This window comes from Centroberyx gerrardi, chromosome 1, assembly GCF_048128805.1.
Source record: "Centroberyx gerrardi isolate f3 chromosome 1, fCenGer3.hap1.cur.20231027, whole genome shotgun sequence".
NCBI lineage: Eukaryota > Metazoa > Chordata > Actinopteri > Beryciformes > Berycidae > Centroberyx > Centroberyx gerrardi.
In genome coordinates, this window is record NC_135997.1 from 3,183,253 (window position 1) to 3,203,904 (window position 20,652).

The window sequence follows — 20,652 nt, forward strand, 5'->3', positions numbered from 1 at the left end:
TTTCCTGTACATTATCCTGCTTATTACATGGCTTCTTACCAAACACATTAATGATCTGACACAAAATACTGATTTAAAAATATTTTCTCACAAGCCTAAGTAATTTACAAGCTTCGGTCAAAACGGTCTGTACAGAAATGTCTGCAGCTAGCATCCATGGGCTTCACTCAAGTAGAACTGTAACCACAGAAACAAAAACAAATCGAGTAAGATTGCTATTCAGCCTCTAACCAGCAATCAAAAGTTTCATGCTCTCCAAATAAATTAAAACTAATATCGGAAAAATCTTCCAGGTTTCTGCCAAGTTTTGGCACAAGGTGTCGCTAGTTAATCCAATTAGAAAATGTAGAATAGGAAGGCTGTCATGTCTTGCTAAAAATAAAAATGTTTTTGTGTGTCTTGCTCTTCGTGATGTTTGTCCTATATCATCCTGTTCTATGGTTGATTGTTAATCAGTCAGATCTAGTTAGGCTCATTCTCTGTACAGTCCTTTGAGACATGCTGTGATAAAGGTCTACAGAAATAAACAAACTTGAACTTGAAAACAAGAAAAACGACCAGACTTCTTGACTACAAAGTGACATCATGTGAAACAGCCGTCTGTTACTCAGCTCTAATTGGCCAGTGAAGGCATTCTGAGGTCTTTTATTTCTGGAGTATAATATAACAATAATGCATACGTAATAATACATCATAATCGTGAATTAGAAAGTAATAGCATAGCTTGCACCTTGGTTGTGAGATCAAACCAGCTGTTATAACAGAAACACTGCAATACTACAGTGCCAGCACACATCAGAAAGCATCAGTATCCTGTCCAGTCCCACATCCTCTGTGCTGGCAGGAAGCCTAAGCCAGTGCAGGGGTCAGAGGTCAGTCTCATAGGAAGAGGCCTGCCACCTGACCACTGTCTCTCCAGGAAGACATCCAGACAGCTGGCCAGCAGTCGGTCTCAGAGCTTCTGTCCCCGTACATCCTCTACTCTACTGGAGAGTCCTGACTACTGGAAAAGGAAAAGGTCTATTCTGGTGAATTTAAATCCATGCAGAACGCCTTGACTAGCGTAGCGTGTCCAGCAGCATTACTTTATTGGAGCACCTGAACTGTCAGAGCAGACACACACACGATGACACAGTCAATGAGTTGTTTGCAGGGGGTCAATGAATAATGTTTTGTCTATGGAGGTGGAGAATCTTTGGAGTCCACTGGCTGACTGTTTACAGACTTCCCCTTTCCCAGGTCTGTCCCTGAGCCACACACACACACTTCTTGTTGCACAAAGAGCTTCCACTGCACTTCCCGTTTCATAACCGCTAGAAAATATGCTGCTTACACTAACAGACCACAGGCTTTGTTATTATAATGTTAAGATGTATTGTTCACTCGGCCCTCTTAGGGAGCGGCCTAATGGCTCTCTGCTCACTGTGTAGATCATTTGGGTCAGGGCTTTAAAAATAATGACAATGTGATACTATATTGATCCCCCTAGGGAAATCCTCCTCCAATCAGAGTGCAGATCAGCTACAGAGCAGCACCACTGGAGCTGGGAGGGTTTTTGCTCAAGGCCTTCAGCAGAGCTTGATCCCAGGTCGTCCAGTTGAAGGAGAGTCACTCTGACCAGGGCTTTCCGATTCTATCCGGATCCATTTTTTTTCACCAACGTTGAAAATGAAATTTTGGATCCCATTTGCCAATTGTTCTTTTTTTATTATTGCATATTTTAATGCATTACTGAATTTTTAAAAAAGTATTTTACTAACAACCATGGTGCAGATGTTGTGTTAATCCACGTGTCACAAGCCATAAAATGCTGGAATGCAAAGCTAAGTATGGCTAGCATTTTTTTTTCATTGCAGCATTGAAGCCCGTCAGAATCCACCTCAACAAATAAAGCAATGCATAATACAGGAACCCTCGAATAAAAAAAATAGTCAATATTAGCATCGAGCGTAAAGGCAATAATTTTACACCCTATTCATTTTCATGTTCGACTTAACCAAGGAGGGTCTATATTAACGGGGGGCGGGATCTGGAAGACCTTATTTGGGCCAAAGAATTATGTCACGCTTAAGAGGAAAATGAATACTCATGGCTGTCCTAGATTGCCATTGGCCATCGGCCAGTGAGTGAACATTTCATTTCAACTGAGTTGAACCTGCAGCACTGTTCCTGTTCCCACTTTGCACTGTTTTGCATCAAAATTACCTTTTTCCCCACGGAGGCCATTTTGAACTTTCGTCATTCTCGGGTTAGGAAACTCTACCGTAGGATTGTCATATATAAAACTAGCATTATTTACTTCAACACGTAAGTGAGGACTTCAGACAGACCTACCAGTTAACAAATTAGCTAGCAATCTTGGGAGCAACAATTACAACGATTGCTTGACTTTAGCAGGGAAGCTAGCTAGCTTACTAGCTAGTTAGCTACTAGCTACATACCTAGGCTAAATTCCAGTAGCTAGCTATGGTGGGCAAAATATATTGCCTTAAATTGTGAACCTATATCCCTCAGTATTCTATTCCATTCATTTCTAAATACGTTTTCAGTGGGAAATCCATCAAATGATAAATATTTTTCCTGATATTTGCCTGACATGCATCTTGATACACAACGAAGCTGGGCTGCAGTTGCTGAGGGAATAAGGGCTGTAGTGGCATCTGTTTAGTGTACCACTAAGCTTAGATTTCATTCCCTATAGCTGACGTTTCCACCACCATCTTTCATCCACCATCTTTCCAATAGTAGTAAAAGACCTAGACACCATCTCCCTGACCGGCAACACACAAAACAGCCATCATAAAAGGCAAACATTATGCTAACATTGGACACAAAGCAACAGAGGGACTGGAGGGTGAGGAGAGGGGCAAAGGGCTGAGTGACGACAAGCCTGCACCGATATCAACAAGCTGCCAGCGCTTTTTAACAATGCACTGTTCTGTATTGTACTTGGCATTATGCATGTGTGTGCATCCATGCGTGTGAGAAGGAAGTATGTTCATAGAATGGCTGGAAGGGAAAGGCAAATGTGTGGTGTGCCTTATCTAAACACAGCACAATGTCAAGGTACAGATACACTTTTCTATTCATTCTCTCCCTCCCTCCCTCCTTCCCTCCCTCTGTCCTGCTTTCTCTCCCTCGCTACCTCCCACCTCCTCCATTGTAATGTTGAACTGGTGTCTAATTAAAGAAGCAGCCATGAGAAACAGGGCCAGTTTGTGTCCAAGCAGGAAGAGAAGCTACTAGATGACTCTGAAATTACGGGGAACAACAATCCAGGGGGAAAACGCACTCTGAACCCAAACACGAACGCGGGGCTGTTTCAGCAAGACAAAGCACAAAGAGAGGGATGGAGAGAACGAGGAGAAAGATGACAGGAGGGAGCACAAAAAAGATGAGAGCGAGAGCCAAGTTGTCCATTACATGCTTTGCTGCAGCAGTGGAATCCTGCACCGACTGACCTCTCCAGTCACACTCACACAATCAGATAGCAGCTGGGCTGACACTGCTCCTTTCATTTCACTGTGTAGGCCTACAGTCAGCGTGTATGACGGTAATCAGCCATATTTGCTATTCCAATGTGCTTCCAATGTGCGGTATACTGGAAATTCACAGATACCGGCAATATGAATCTCTCACCGACCTAATTTTCCTTGTGACAGTCTGTTTGGTAAAAGCTTTCCCCAGTTCTTGTGCTCTTGAGAAAAACTACAATATAAAAGTCACATCCACCTTGTCCAGCCTATGCACCTCATTCAAAACAAAAAGAGCCTCACTGTCCTACAGTTCCTGAATGCCAAACACGACTCAGATAAGGACAATGAGTCAACTGAAAATAAGGAAGACTTGGTACTGAAAAAGGATTCTGTGTTGGTCGTTTGACTTCAGCAAACATGATGCAAAATAAAGCGAAGTTAAATATAACCACCTCATTGTATATTGTTAGTGTATGGCAAAGAAGAAAGACGCAGCTGACAAGCATTTATTTATTTATAAAAGTAAAAAGAAATGTGAGACATTTTAATTTTTATCTTCTTGTAGAGCCATGACATGAGTGCCAAGTGTGGTATTTATGAACCAGGGTATTTCAATTTATCATTAAAAGGTAAATGTGACAATATATAGTGATATAGATTTGAGGTCTTATCACCCAGCCCTAGTTTCCAGTGAGTTTAGGTGAGACAGATTTAAAGACTGTCATTGTGGCTCCACTGGTAAAAGCACAGCACTGCTGATGGATGTGACCTTTGTCCCATTACAAGAGACACCAGTCCCGGAGGCTTCCCATTAAGACCAATTACTCATCAGGTCCCATCGGACCTCCAGGGTTATGGCCATTATTGTCCCCAGATAGATCCAAATACCAGCAAAGGGCTGACATGGCTGCAAAAATAGGAAACCGAACAAGCCTGAGGCTGTCAGATTAGGCCGGGCCTGTTGATCAAGCAAGGTGGGGGAGGGTGGTGGTGGTGGGTGGGGGGGGGGGGGGGGGGGGGGGCTACAGTCAATTACATGAGACTGCAGGTCTCTGTCCTCACTGAATAAAACAGGCTTTCCCCCTCTGCATACCACCTCACCTCTCTATGACTCTCTGGTTTTATCAAATCTGTGAGTCACATCACACTGATATCCAAACCGGAAGAGTAACTTCTAGTCTCAGGTTTCACAGACGGCCAGGTGAGAGGCTTGGGAGCAGGGCGGGGGGGTTTCTGTAGTGTTTCGCAGGGCCTTTATGCAGCATTGATCCCCTCGTCCTTCACTCCCTCCCTCCCTGTCATTCAGTTGGCCTTTCTGACTCGTTGACTGACAAGTTTTCACTGCCGTCCCGCAGCAGCCTGTGCTAGTCAGGCCGGCTGCCAAAAGCGAGCAGCCCTCTAACATTCACACCAACCAAAACACAGTGTTCAACAGTGCTAACTTTGTGAGGCACATTCACTGTGAAATTTCAGTCAGTGTGGGCGGAGCTTGGATTTTCTGTTGATGCAGTTTGAGTTTCTGTAGGTGGCGCTCTTCTCTTTGTCTGTTCAGCCATGGTGGCTATCGCTGCTCATGCTAACTACCCAGTTCTTCTTCTTCTGTTCATTCCAAACAAACCGGAAACGTAAAACGCATCACTTCTTGTGCGGCAGAGAGGATTTTTCCCAGTAAAGAGCTACCAGACACCGGCTGTTTAGAACAGACAATGGAAAAGCTTTTAACTGGATATATGTTAAATCATTATTGTGTTACAGCAATCGGCAATAGAGAGTAGTGAAATGAAGATCTGTTTGTATGAAAATGGGTTATTGCTTTAATGCAACAACCTTCAGGCCTTTACCACAGAAGGCCTAATAGCATTAAAATCTCTATTTGATTACAGGGAGTTAGGAGGCAGGACACATCAGGATTCCAGCAGTCACCTGAGGACAGATCGTATCACGGCTCACAGAGTTTCACCACGAAAATGCTTGTACACACTGTGCTTCTCTGCAAAGCAGCACAATGTCAGGCCTGACATTACATAATATTCATTGCAGCAGCAGCTATACACAAGAGTGCCTGGAAATTATTTGAAAACAGGAAATTACTGGCAAATGGCCAGCGCTTTAAGGGGAACTGGGCTGGTGTTGCAGAGCTCTGCTGAGGGCGAGAGAGAAGATGGAGCTTCTGTAAAGCCTGACATCGATGTGGAAAGAGAGACTTCAGCTTGTGCTGTTTACACCATCAATGCCTGCTGCGGTCCAACTTTAGCAATAATGTATTCTTAAAAGGAGAATACCAGTGTGATTCAGAGTTACAGCCCATTTACTTCTGTCTACATCTAGTTTACAGTTTTTAAAATACAAACTTCACGGTGTCAAACCTAGCTTGAAATTAAATACTGCAACGCCTAACAAAGACGCCCCAAATGAAATCAAGACATGGATGTGACAATAATGTCATAATAATACAATACAGGTGACATGTTTTTGAGGTATTATTTCCTGGAGGAGACTTCCATTTCTTCCTCTGGGCGTCAGCTGATTGACAGGAAGCAGAGCAGAACGTAACGCAGCACTGAGATGAAAACACTCGACTCAGCTCAATGAAATAAGGAGAATAAACAGAAACTTTGACCAAACCAAACGAGACTAGAATGAATGGCAGCAAATGGCTTCTTCTGATGGGAGGAAAATGAGCGCTGATGTCTGCAACTGTGCTGACTGTGTGCAGAAACCAGCAGGAAAAATAGAGAGGAAAGGGGAACCTGGACTATTTGTACTGACTTTAAAAAACATTGATATGATGTGTTAAAGAGAGGTTCTTCCTGTAAAGCTTTCTCTGGGAACAACAGTTGATTAAATCTCCTGAAAGGCCCAGGGGCCGTATCGTCACACCAGAAGAGACAATCATGAGGGATCAAGACTTGGAGCAATACATTATCTCACTGTCAGTGATGTAACCCAGTAACCACGCTAGTACTCGTATGATCTGTACCAACAGCAACAAGCTCTCCTCTGACAGCTCTTCAGTATCAGGCACAGTTACGTCTCCTCACAGGCTTAAAATGCAAAAAACAGAGTGGATTCTATGTAAATCAGCCATTCGTCAACAGAGACTAAAACAAATGTATTTTTGGCAAGGGTGGCGTATCTTAGCTGCCACACAAACAACACACACACACACACACACACACACACACACACACACACACACACACAATGACCTAACCAGAATGGATTGCCTGCAAGAGCAGAGCAACAAAAAGCATTCTGTGAGGCAGGCAGTCGGTGGTTTGCCTCCATGCTCAGAGCCAAAACAACAGCATGTTGTCAGTCGGACAGGCAGTGAGACAGGCACTGAGACTGGGGAGGAAACCTGGCCAACTGTAGGTATGAGGAGGTCAGTTACAGCCGGACAAACTGAACTGCACCAGCACAGAGTCCACAGTGAAAACTTGTTCCCAGAAAGCACATGGGCTCCTAAATTAAAAAAAAGGACAGAAAACAAATTCAAGAATCTGGCCCGTTGTTGCCGTCAATATTTCACAAACATGGCTGACTGGTGTTGTCATTGGCATATCTTTCTGTTTCTGTCAACTGCGCAACTATAAAAAAGGGATTTGATCGAGGGTCACAAAATGCTCACTAGCTAAGCAAGGCTAATGGTAATTCTGTGCTGTTCACATTTTGTGACCCTCGATGAAATCACTTTTTATTGTGCAGAAACAGAACAGAAAGATATGTCAATCACAACACCTGTATTGTGTTATACACCATGTTGAAACACAAAATAAGTGATTCTGAGGCGACAGAAAGTTTGCTTTTAACGTTGCTGCCAATGGTGAGAACCGATCTATACCCTACAAAGTGTAGGAAGTACGGCAGCCACGTTTGTGAAAAGGGCCTATGCTGCTTTTTTTTTGGTTTCGTTGTTAGTTTGTCTTTTGCAGGTGAACATTGCACCGGAAAATAACCTTTCATCTGTATTCAGAAACCACATCACAAAAACTCTACCCAATCTTCTGTTCTTTCTGACTGTGGGCAGTAATGGAAAAGTTCATTGCAGGGGTTAAAGAGGGGGCAATGGCTCGACTCGATTACAGAATGTCTAGTTTTCAATAGGCTTTAGATGTAATGGCCACAATGAATAACCTTGGAACAATTATGTGGGTTACACACTCACACATGGTGAGTGGTTGTCATGGAAAAGAAGCTGTAGGCCTCTGTGTGACCGAAAAGACGCTTTTAATCATTGGAGGGTTCCCACACTCAGTTGGACATCAAATTCAAGCACTTGAACATTCGCTTGACTTTTTGGTGAAACTCAAGGACTCAAAGATGTGATATTGGTCAAAATAAGACATCATGGAGGCTTTGTTTTTTATTCATAATCCTAGGGCTGGACGATAATTCAATATTATCGTTTATCGTCTTTCAGTGGGATTATATTGTGATGATATGGTGATTTTGGGATATCGAGACGCACAGTTCTGCTGTCTGAACTGATGAGAACAAGCACATTTTATTTAGAAACTCAGACAAAATGAAGTATGGTAGGAATATTATGTGAAAATTTCAGTTTAGTTTGACATCACACCAAAGATTACCATTCGGTTCAATATGATGAACATCAATTTGATTATTTAACGTGATTTCGCTTATGTGAGCCATATCGTCATATATATCGATATCGGAAAAAATCCTTATGATTATCGTGATATCGATTTCAACCATATCGTCCAGCCCTACATAATCCTGTCAAGTCCAGAAATCCTGGTGAAATCCTTCATTTTAACACAAATCTCCATCTCAGGGTTTTGATCCTGGGAGCTGAGGCATATTGATGAATTTGGGTGCTATATTTTAATTTTTAAAAAATCAAGTATTTTCAAAAGCCATCCATTAATTTTAAATCAATTATTTTTACTGTTCTCAAATCCAGAATCTTTCTAGGATTTTCAAGGCCGGTGGGAACCCTTTCATGTGTTTATTCAATGCAAAACGCTGCGACATTTTGGGAAATTAGATACCATCACAGCCGCAGAGAGCAGAGAGCTCCGTATCTGCCTGTCTGTCAGTCTGCTGTTAACCAGACCAGTTCGGTGAAAGTGCACCACCCTCTCAGTTTTTTTCCCCTGACAGTGCAGTCTACCACCTCACCACGCAGAGAGGGAGGACGAATACCACAAATAGCAGCTTGAGAAAATTAAGTAATGTGCAGTGACACGGTGAATGAAGCTCAGTTGGGGAGTAGTACGGGAGCGGGGGGCGAGCGCATAGCTTTCTGAGGTACACTCACTCTACATCACTTCCGGTAGGCTGACACTCCCTCAGCTGCACAGTCAATCCCACCGGTTTAGCTTTCATCTCTTCTTCATAGAAACAAAGCAATCATTTACCTCAGTAGGCTAAACAATGACTCCTACAGAGTGACTCTAGCTGTGGGCAGGAGGGAGACGGAGGCCAAACACAACACACACTCACACACGTATTACAGTTTGACTCATATGGGTTTTTGAAGGCCAATACGATACCGTTATTTTTGCCGATATTTGCCAATATTTTGCTACAATCTTCGATATCTTTAAATTTGCCTATTTTCATACCCAAATTTAAAAGTATTCAGTGTTTCCCCTCAGAATTGTCTTCTTGCCAGGGTGGAAAAGCCTCTGAAAAAGCATTTAGACCATCATGGGAAGAATTCATTTACAAAAAACACAATGGAGCAGTTAAATGAATAAATAAAAAGTGCAAAGAAAATAAAATTTAAATTGCAGGTTTTTCAGACTGTCGCTGTTTTTATGTAGCTGCAGTCAGGGAGGAGCCTCCATCATATCAGCAGCAGACTACATGACTGGCAGATATTTTATAAAAGGCCAATATCAACAACACTACCAACAATACTACCAACCGCACACATGCTCTCTCCAGATCAAACCCTCCTCTCACACTCTCACCCGGCTGCGGTTCAAAGAAGGTGTGGGATCTGCTTGACCTGAGGGATCAAAACCTTCCTGATGCCCCGCCTGCTGCGCCCAAAAATCACCACACCACCCACTGAGAACAACTGCTGCTGACAGAGTGATATGTAACCTGCTTCCAGCTTTACTTCACTGCACAGTGCCGAGTGACAGGAACCAAGGGAGAGAGAGAGAGGGAGAGAGAGAGAGAGAGAGAGAGGGGTGGAGGACATGGGACTTCCTGACTTCAAACATTATTAGACATCGTTCATCTTCAGTGAATCCACTCTGAAACAGGCTGGAAACAGTTGGCTATACACTGATTTGATAAGGAGAGAACGCTCAAGCCAACACCATACATGGATCAATACACAGAGGCATCGCACAGAAAACACGCCCAACTGCATTCCCAGGAAGAGAGAGAGAGAGAGAATGAAAGAGAGAAAGCAAGAACGCAAGAAAGGAAATAAGCGGAAATAAAGAAAGAGGTTGACTGAACTGAAAGTAGTTCAGTTCAGTCCAAAAAAGCAATTTGTTTGCGTACATACAGTACATGAACCCATAGTAACAAAGAAAGAAAGCAAGAAAGAAAGCAAGCAAGTAGGATCTTTCCTACTTGCTTGCTTTCTTTCTTGCTTTCTTTCTTTGTAAGCAAGAAAGCAAGGATGCAAAAAGCAAGAAAGAAAGAAAGAAAGCAAGCAAGAAAGAGAGAAAGAAAGACAGAAAGACTGCAGAATGAGCCTGAATGAGAACTATCAACTAAAATCGAGTCAAGCTTAGCGAACGACAACTGGCACGCAATGTCGAAAGGTGTGAGCTGGGCGCCGAACATTTAAATATACCATGATAATGCACACAGCAGGCGGCATGAGCCTCAGACTTTAACACTGCGTTCGATGGGGACATGAAAATAAGAGCGATAATAACACATCATTTGCATCCCACAGCTGAGAGAGAGAGAGAGAGAGAGAGAGAGAGAGAGAGAGAGAGAGAGAGAGAGAGAGAGAGAGAGACGAGCGATGACCAAACACTGGCCGAGTCTGGAGGGCGACCTGCAGGAAGGCCTCCTACAGACACTTCATGAAACGCATCAAGAGCCGTATAGTGCCGTAATAGTGACAGATCCACAATGCATTCCTGCAGCGATCTCTGTGTCACACACAGATTGACACAAGCACCAGGTGCACAGGTAACACTCTCACACCCTGCTGCGCACCTGTGAGAGTGAGAGAGAGAGGCATTCTCCTCATACCGAACGTCCAGGCGCTTTTGCATGAACACACACTCCCAGCATTCCTCCCCGCAGCGTTCCCCTGCAGGCTCAGGTGTTCGCATGGAGCCCGGTCTACCTGAAACCTATTTTCCGCCTGACGGAGAAGCAACAGGCACCCGCCGGTGACAAGCAGGCAGGGAGCGCAGCGGGTGTGAAGCAGATCAGGGGGAAAGTGTACTGTACTGCTCATTTACGAGTGTAATTGGCAGTCATTGCTTTCTACAGGGCCTTCTCATGATTTCTCTTCACAACCATGTGCGGGACAGTAATGTGGTGGGGGTGTAAAGGCACAGCCAAGCCAGAAGAGGAACATAGAGAAGCTGGGTGGGAGGAGAAAGAGAGTGTTAGAGAAGTTAAAAGGGAAAATCCGCCCTAAAACACTAACATACTGTTGTGTTAGTGATGTTGAGATATTTCCAGCAGCTGCAATGGAGTTTGATATCAGAAAATGTTTCAGCGATCTAAAACATCAGCGGTAAACGTCAGGTTTTGGTGTCAGTCCCTCAGAATCAAAGAGCGAGGGCTTCTTTCTAGAGCCGCCGTTTTGCACCGAGAGACGTTCAACAAGAAAGAAAGAGAAAGAGAAATCCATCGTAGAAGAGGCAGAGAGACCAATTTCTCCACCCACAGGAGCAGGAGAGAGACCAGAATGCAATGCAGCATCAAGACAGGTTGTGTTTTGAGTAAGGGGGGACCCTGAATTTTCTTGACTGGAAAAACTTTCACTTTCTCATTTCTATGCCATCGCTATCGCTCTCTCCATCAACACGTGAAAGACCCACAGCTGAATCACACCCCTTCTCTGGGGGTTGTTGAAAAGCATTCTGGGAAATGTAGTAAGTCACTAACTGAAGTAGACGAAGCAGGTTAAGGGAAAGTGGGTTCACCAAAAAAGTAAATGACATTTCATCGATTCAATAACATTTCATCGCATAATAATAATTCCTGGAATGTATTGAACATCACAGACTGATGAGATGATTTTTCTCTCAGCGTGATCAGGTGAAGGATGTCAAACACCAGCAATGCAGCAATTAACCACTGAGCTTTTTATCTGAGCGTACACTCTCGCAGCGGCATGCACACGGACTCCGGCACTCACACCGGAACCTGTTGCTATGACAACCATGGGTTTCTGTGGCAACAGTAGGAGATACTAAAATCAACAGGGACTGAGTCACTTCCTGTCTCGCTGAATCGTTCCTCTTTGAATGCGTGAGCCCACGGCGGGGTCGACACCGAGAGCAAACACACATCTGCACCTGCACCGACCCCACACACACACACACACACACACACACACACACAAATGACCACAGCTTGGCTACAGCTATGATGTTACATTCTACAATCACTCTCTATAATCCCCTTTCCCTGCTCTATTAATGTGCAGCATTTTGATCAGACCACACAGCATGCTGACTGTGAAACCATCAAAGCAGAGAGTTGACGTGACAATGACGCAGCACCTTACTATGTCAAGTACGGCTGGACGATATGGACAAAATTAATATCACAATAACCATAAGAAGTTTAAGATTGATACATAACGATATCTGCTAACATATCATCGCTGTCGAGTGAAAACCTTCTATGTCCAAAATTTAAAAAAATAAAAACAGCCTCGCATTTAGCTTGACCACAATGCATTTCGGCATAATCCAACGGGGTTTGAAAAGGTTTCGTAAGACCAAAGGTGGTGGAATTTCCTCAACCCATAGAGGAGCATTTGAAGTTAAAACATGAAGATCATCAAGACTGGAGTCACAAGGTTTTCGCAGGACAACAGCAATATGAAAAACAACATGTTCATCGGATTGAACTGCATGCAAAACTAAAAGTCTGATCAAACTCTGTAACTTCCATTAATATTCGATCATTTGTTTCAGATCTCATTCCATGAGAGATTTTAATTATCAATTTAGACAACAGAATTGCGCATCACGATAAGTCAATATCATTATTTCATCACGATACGATTCGATTGAAAGACGACAAATATTAATGATAATATTGAATGATTGCCCAGCCCTGATGTCAAGGGTTACAAGGAAGGATGACATCACCGCTGCATCACCTGCATGTATGAAATGCATCGGAGCGTGTCTCTCACCTCTTGGCCTCCTCCAGGTGACACAGGTATTCATAGGCCATGTTCTGCTGCCGCCGCTCGTCCATCTCCTCCGCCGTGAGCCGCTCCACGCCATCCAGGACGGCTGGACACACACACACACACACACACACACAGTCAATACAGCAATGCAGCCAATGCAGCAAATGCAGAAATGCATGCAATCACTTAAGACAACATCATTGAATCATCATATGTGATGATAGTGGATCTCTCCCTGTCTCTCTCTCAGTCGGTCTCTCTCTGTCTTATAACAGTTCAAGGAGGATAATTAATGAGATAAGATAATTCATGATAAGTAATACATTATATGGAGAAGTCAGGTGTTTGTCTGTCTCTTCACCAAGGTATTAAGAGTTGCTGTAACAGTGGGCCTGCCTGCCTGCCTGCATAACTCTCCTCAGTCTCCATGCGGCTCCCTGGCCTCTAAGCACTTCCACATAACTGAGACGCTTCCTAAAAGATCTGCACCACTTCATGCGGAAACCAGCTTCACGTTAGTCCTCCGTGAATCTAAACCAGCTACGCATGAGCATAACCTCATCACCAGGCTGTCTGATCAATACATGATGTGGGGGCATGCTGTCGTCTTTGATTGACAGGTTTATCACAGGCAGAAAACAACAAACAATGCAGCAGACTTTATGGAGAGATTCCCATGAGATTACACAGAGTGGAGCAGATCCCGCCTGCACAGCAATGCTGCCCAAAGAAAGTTTTTTTTTTTCCTAAATTATGGAGGGGGGGATGGGGACAGGAGGGCACGCAATACAAAGAGGCCCCTTTTCAGCCTCCTGTCACTTCTGAGGCACTAGATTTAAACCTATGGGATCTCACACACACACACACACACACACACACACACATCATCACCCTGGAAAATACCAATACTACTAAACTATGTCTACGCACAATGAGGCTGTCACTATTTCCATTTTTGGGACCATTTTCTGAGATTTTTTACCTCTGACTTCTATTCAGAAGTAAAACTCTGTGAACAAATCATCTGTCAGCCAAGAAATCAAATTCTTGCTTTTCAGATTTGCTGAATGAATGAAGGTTGTACAGACTTTGAGTTACTTATTGTTCAATCCAAATGAACACTAACACTTCATTTTCAACAATTCACACACTTTTTAAAAAAAATCTTTGCCTCAGGAGAGGAGATAGGGGAAAAAAATGTTTGGGCGTCAGTTATGAGGTTTCTGACGCTCTAAACTATTATAACTTTAGAACTATGCATATTATTCATTCGTCCTTGTGCCACATGTGGGATAAATAAAGCTGTACTGAAATTAACTGAAAAAGTATTGTAGCCTTTTATATGCTTGATGATGAGAAAGTTACATTATGTGAAAATGCAGCTAGGCCTCCCCCTCTCAACTCAGCAATGGGTGATAATGAAAACGCGGAAGTCGTGATAAGGCTGTACCATGCTGTCAGAAATAAAATCTGATTGCACGTCGTCTGAAGAAATTAAGTGATAAAAGTTTTGAAAAGTTTAGTAGTTTTAGCGCCCGAGCAGGGAGTGACCGCCGACCCCGAGCTGCTGAGGACGCCGCCCGCCTGGCATCTCAAGGTGAGCAAAGTGTGAACTTACAGCCATATCTCGGCCGGAGCCCGTCTGTCTCGTCTGAAGTTGACATCCTCTCTTCTCTTGAGAAGCCGGACTCTCCCCGCTCCACGCTCCGCTTTAGTCAAACTTTCGCAGCAGTCTGTACAGTTTGGCTCCCGCTCTGCTGGGCTGAAGCTCTGGAGGAGGAAAACCAGTGTGAAGGACCTTTCGGCCCTCTTCTTCCTTCTCTGCACAGTTTCTGAGTTGGGACTTTTCTCTCTCTCTCTCTCTCTCTCTCTCTCTCTCTCTCTCTTCTTCAAACCTCACTGATGTCACTGGGTGTGTTCTTCCTAATCCTAAAGTATGCGTTTCAGGAAACAGAGCTCCGCAGCAGCCTCCCGGACAAACTGCGGGCACAGCGCCGCCTGCTGGCCGCTGTAGTCGGGACACTCCTCTGCTTACTGTGGGTCCCAAACTGGAGGGGCGGGGGGGGGGGTGTTCCCCCAGCAAACTAATGAATAGTTGAAAGGTCCAGTAGTATTCAGGTTTTATGATTTTGTTCCCAAATATATATATTATCCCAAATAATAATGCTCTTCAGGATGTTTTGCAAGTAAACGTAGTTTAGTTAAATGAATTTGATGGTTAATTGTACTTTCACATGTCTGACACCTGGGACTTCCAAGTCAGCTGCTAAACAGTGTTGCATTCATTTTATGGCAAAATCAAACCCAGCAGGCAAACAATAAACAAACATGGCCGTCCTGAAAAGGATGATGTGGATGTGGCTGCTTCTTGCTTTTAGAAAAACATTTTTACCAGTTTCTCTGTGATAACAAGGAAGAGAGAAAGAGTATCTGGTATGTGACAAAGTAGATTTTAAGCGCATAACTTGGCTATATACTTGCCACGTTGAGAAGGTTAAAGGTTATCATTGCGTCATAACTTACTTTGGATGGTGTTCGTGATTTATGATGAAATAAGTAGGAAATTCATTTTTTTCAGAATAATATGAGGCAACACTTTATTTGGACAGTCTGATGTTGATACTCAACTGACTATGAGGTGACAGAAAGTAGATGTGCAACAAAGTGTCACTTGCCTGTTTGCTGCATCTCTATAGACTACAGTAAACCTAACCTGACCTTTTATTAGACTATTTTTCACACTATCACCTGAAACTCAGTAGACTTTTAGTGACACATTAGAGTCACTTCATAGTAAGTCCTGTCAGGCAGAACAGTCACAATACTGGACCCTGATTGGCCGACAGCAGCAGCTCCTCTAATTGAAATCAGGTAAACCTGCTGAGTGGAGGCGTTCCAGTTCACATGCTGCAAACTGGCCTGATTGGACGGATTTCAGTAATTGTTTAGTGAGGGAGCCAATCAGGACCAAGTCCAGTTGTGATGCGTTTCCTGGAGTTAGTCTGAAACTGCCTGGAAAAAAGGATGGATTTTTGAAAATGTAATAACTTTAAATTTAACCACTCAAGCAAATAAACCTATTTGATCATTTATGCATATAAATATAGGAAATCTTGAATTCCTATAATAAGGGCCCTTAAATTCACTAGAAACCATCCCAGTTAGAGAATGCATAAGAATGACTATTATAGGTTTCACTCTCATCACTATTATCTCCCAAACTACAGTCTACACAGTTATACAATTCAATACTAATTCAAGAATAGCAAAAATCCTCCCATATGGGTTTTGTTTTTGTAGAGGACAAAATCTTATAAAGTGACCCCCTGCACTACTGTGGAGGAGGGCGACTCCAATCTCCACTCACTTTCCCCAGCCATCTTTTCCCAGCTGCTCCAGGGATTCAAACCGGAGACCTTCCAGACACAAACCTGTTTCTCCGTCACCTGTCCGAACAGCAGACTGGCCTGCTGATTTAACCCCTTTATGGCTGTCCATCTGTGACATTTTTCATTCATTACCAGGATCAACAAATAGTCCATTACTATGGTCTGTAGTAGGCCTACATTAGTATAGAGTCTATAGTATACTGTATTAGAGTCTATAGTATATTTCTATATTACTACTTGGGGAGGAAAAAGCCTACTGATGGAAATAGCCATCTTCTATAGAAAGGTAAAATGCCCCTCTTCCTCACACACACACACACACACACACACGTTTTACTATACTTGTGTTTACCTTGGCTGAATACATTCATTTATTAATCCCCAACCCTTAACAATCTCCACTAACCTTAACCTCTACCCAATCTCTACTTGAAGGAGGACACACTGTCTAGATGTGGCCTGTGCTCCTGCATTTTCACAGTCTGTAATGGTATTATAGTGTGGGCTATATATATTATATAGTCTTGTCACCTAATCTAACCTAAACCTAATCTTAATTCCAATCCTAAATTTTAAACCTAAACTAACCCCTTAAAGAAGTGAAGGACCATCAAAATCTCTCCTCACTCAGGATCCCCCTCCTCTTTAAATATAAATATGGAAATACAAGATCACGCACGCACACGCGCGCACAGCCGTGAGCAGCGCATCATTTGGTTGCCAGCTATAATGCAAATCGATAAAAGTCGATGTTGAATGTGTGAAACAGATGAGTGTTGTCCTGCAGCCTCTGATGTCTCCGCAGGGACAGATCCTCCATCCAAACCCCCAGGGACAGGACTGCGCTTATTAAACTATGTCAAGTAGAGACCGTGGAAATACGTCCTTCTGTCTTATAGCTTCAAATCTGTTAGAGAGCCGCTAATGTATAAGAACCACTGGGTAACGAAAAATCACTACAGGCCTAATATCCATGTAATGTTCCTATAATATTCCTATAAGGTCCTACAGTGTGTCTGTGGTACTCAATAGTGAGTTTATAGTTACATTATCACCCTCGACGGTATAATATCTACTTATAATATTCGTATAGGCCTAGTACAGTTTATATTGTTGCTGTGAGATTTGTATAGCACCCTTCTCAAATTTATTATTTCTAATTTTCTCTTTTCTTCTGAGAAGGATCAGCCGCAGTGTAGCATCCCCGGCTGAATGATGGTCTAACTCTTAAACTGATGGTTCACAAAGTGTTTATTTTTGAGCAAATAGACGACACTGTAGCTCCATGAAAACCGTGAACACCCCTTGAACACACCGTAAGAGCTACAAAAGGAAACAAAAATAAAAGCATTACCATCTTTTCACATTCTGATGATAAGCTTATTGCACTATAGCCTTACAATATTCAACAAAACGAAAATCATGTATTATTAACCTCTGACTGAAAATAAATCAGTTTATATTCCAATCATGAAATATCACCTTTTTAACCCGTTAGCTTAGTGACAACCTCTGATAGAGTGCTATAGGTAAGCATATTTAACTTAAAATGAAATATTAACAGTCATAACAGTCATTTTTATGTTACATATGCAGCTTTAACCTTATATATTGCAGTTACTGCAAAACACACAAATGCTGCATTTCTTTATACTAGCAAGCAAACTCTACCGAGATAAATGCCCTTTAAGACCGACAGCATTGCCTTGAATTGAGCTAATATAGCAGCCTTGCTAGCCTAAACGCACTAGCATAAAACTCGGCAAAACTATAAAAAAACACCACAACATGACTAAACATTAAACACCACATGAAACGAAACGATGACAAACCTTGTGCCCTTATCAGCCTGGTGCTAAACAAACAAAATAGCCAGCATTTTCTAATGTTAGGCAGACACCGTGCCATGCGGACACACTTGACGATCTACTATACAGATTTCTCCGTTTTCCGTAAAGACTCCTTCAAAATAAAAGCCCCAACCTTAATATCTAAAATAACGGGCCAAATAATAACCTAACCTTAAGAAAATACTTACAAGATGAATAAACATGAAAAACAACAAATTCTTGAAGTATGCTGGGCATACTAAAGGTCATTTACACTCCCACCAAATCATGAGTGATTTTCATAACAATATGGAATGTAAAGCGCAAATGATTTCTAAACTCAATATGACCTTTAACTCTTAAGGCTTGAGTCTATAAGAATGTCCATAAATAAAACTCTTCATACTGTAAAGGATATGGTTGTGGAGCGAAGAGGGTGGTTAAACAATCTCTAGGAGCAAGATCAGCTTCTGCACTGGTCGTTCGACAATGGACGGCTTGCCAGAACGCTGTCCCTCCTTTCCCATCTTCTGGTCTCCGATGCGAATCTTTACTCTTCTCACAAGTCCATCTTTATCAGTCACTGTCTCTACAACTTTGGCCAACTTCCACTCGTTCCGAGGCAGATCATCCGCCTTCTCCATGACAATGTCGCCGACTTTGAGGTTTCTTCTTGGAGTATGCCAGCGTTGTCTGGTGGCAATATTAAAGAGGTACTCTCTTCTCCAACGACTCCAGAATTGCTCTGCAAGATACTGAACATGACGCCACCTCTTACGAGCATACATGTCTTCTCTGATGAATCTGCCAGGAGGTGGTAAGGCTACGATGGGTTTCATGGTGAGCAGGTGATTGGGTGTTAATGGCTCTGGACTATCTGGATCACTCAGGTTGTCAACTGTCAGCGGACGACTGTTCACAATAGCCATAGCCTCGTAGAAGAATGTCCGCAGAGAGGCGTCGTCCAGCCTGCCTGATGAGAGTGAAAGAGTAGAACGAAGAACATTCCTCACCGTTCTGATTTGTCTCTCCCATACACCTCCCGCATGGCTTGAATGGGGAGCGTTCATGCTGAAGTCACACTGCTTCTCAGCCAAAAATGTGGTCAGACGATTAGCATCCACTTGCTTAAGAGCTTCATTTAGTTCATTTTTAGCTCCAACGAAATTAGTTCCTTGATCACATCTTATGTGACGTACTGCTCCTCTTATGGCAATGAAACAACGAAGGCCATTAATGAAGGCGTCTGTTGACATGTCATCCAACATTTCAATGTGGATGGCTCGACAGCAAAGGCATGTGAAAAGGAGACCGTATCGCTTTTGCACTTTGCGTCCTTGCTTGGTGAGAAACGGACCGAAACAGTCCATTCCACAATAGGTGAATGGTGGTGATGGATCTACACGCTCTGACGGCAGATCTGCCATCCGCTGTTCTTCTGTGAATCTCCTGAGTTTCCGACATGTAACGCATTGATGCAGATGTGCTGCCACAGCTCTGTTGATTCCTGGAATCCAATATCCATTTGATCTGATCTCATTAATGGTCAGGCCTTTTCCTTGATGTTGAACCTTCTCATGATAATGAGCGATTATTGTCCTGGTAATGGGATGATCCTTTGGTATAATCACTGGATGCTTCAGTGAAGTAGGGAGAGATGCATTTTTCAGTCTTCCTCCCACCTTGAGGAGTCCATCTTGATCAAGAAAGGCATCCATCTGATACAGTTTACTCTGAGAAGAAAGTTGAACTACCTTACCGAGCAACTTTATCTCTTCCGGATACACTTGTCTTTGTAAGTCTTTTATGATGATGCACCGTGCATCCTCTCGTTCCTGTACAGTGCTGTGATTTGTTGACTTATCTCTCCTGGCACGACGGATGAGACGAGCGACAGCTTGAGTTGCTTTCAACCATGAAGAAAACCTTGACAAGCGATCTGAGAGACTCACTTGCTCCAATGTCTGTGTATTTAGTGTCTGAATCCTTTTGACTTCAGGATCTCCAATCTGTATTTCTGCAATAACATCCATAGTTGGAGGTATATCCTTCTCCCATAAGAACTGAGGTCCTGTGAACCAGCTTGATGTGAGAATCTCACTTGCGCTTGAACCTCTAGAGGCAAGGTCTGCAGGGTTATTGTTAGTAGAGACGTATCTCCACTGCTGAGGAGCTGTGCTGAGATGTATTTTCTGTATCCGGTTTGACACAAACGTGTGGAAACGACGTGCCTCGTTGTTGATGTACCCCAAAACTACTTTGGAGTCAGTCCAGAAGTATTCGTCAATATTTGCCAAACCAAGCTCCTCCTTTAGGGTATTGCTTGCTGCGACTGACACAACAGCAGCAGTCAACTCTAGCCTGGGGATAGTCATGACCTTAATCGGAGCTACTCTGGACTTTCCCATAACCAGAGCACAATGAACACTTCCATCTTCATTCACATGTCTCAAGTACGAACACTGGCCATAACCATATGTGCTTGCATCAGAGAAGTGGTGTAGCTCTTTTCTCAAGACTTGTCCAAAGCCAGCGGGCACATAGCAGCGTGGGATGGTGATTTTCTCTAAATTTGCAAGATCGTTCTTCCAACGTTCCCACACTGGTCGCAATTCACTGGGAAGGGG

General features: G+C 43.1%; 1 protein-coding gene across 1 annotated transcript in view; it reads right to left on the bottom strand.

The window, feature by feature from the left end:
• Window positions 1–14,633, bottom strand: part of iqgap1 (IQ motif containing GTPase activating protein 1) — a 47,511-nt gene extending 32,878 nt beyond the window's left edge. The window contains exons 1-2 of the mRNA XM_071921146.2: window positions 14,426–14,633; window positions 12,808–12,910 (exon numbers count right to left, since the gene is read on the bottom strand). Coding sequence (XP_071777247.1) covers window positions 12,808–12,910; window positions 14,426–14,471 — 149 coding nt within the window. The 5' untranslated portion in view covers window positions 14,472–14,633. The remainder of the gene's footprint in view (window positions 1–12,807; window positions 12,911–14,425) is intronic.
• Between the last annotated feature and the right edge of the window lie 6,019 nt (window positions 14,634–20,652).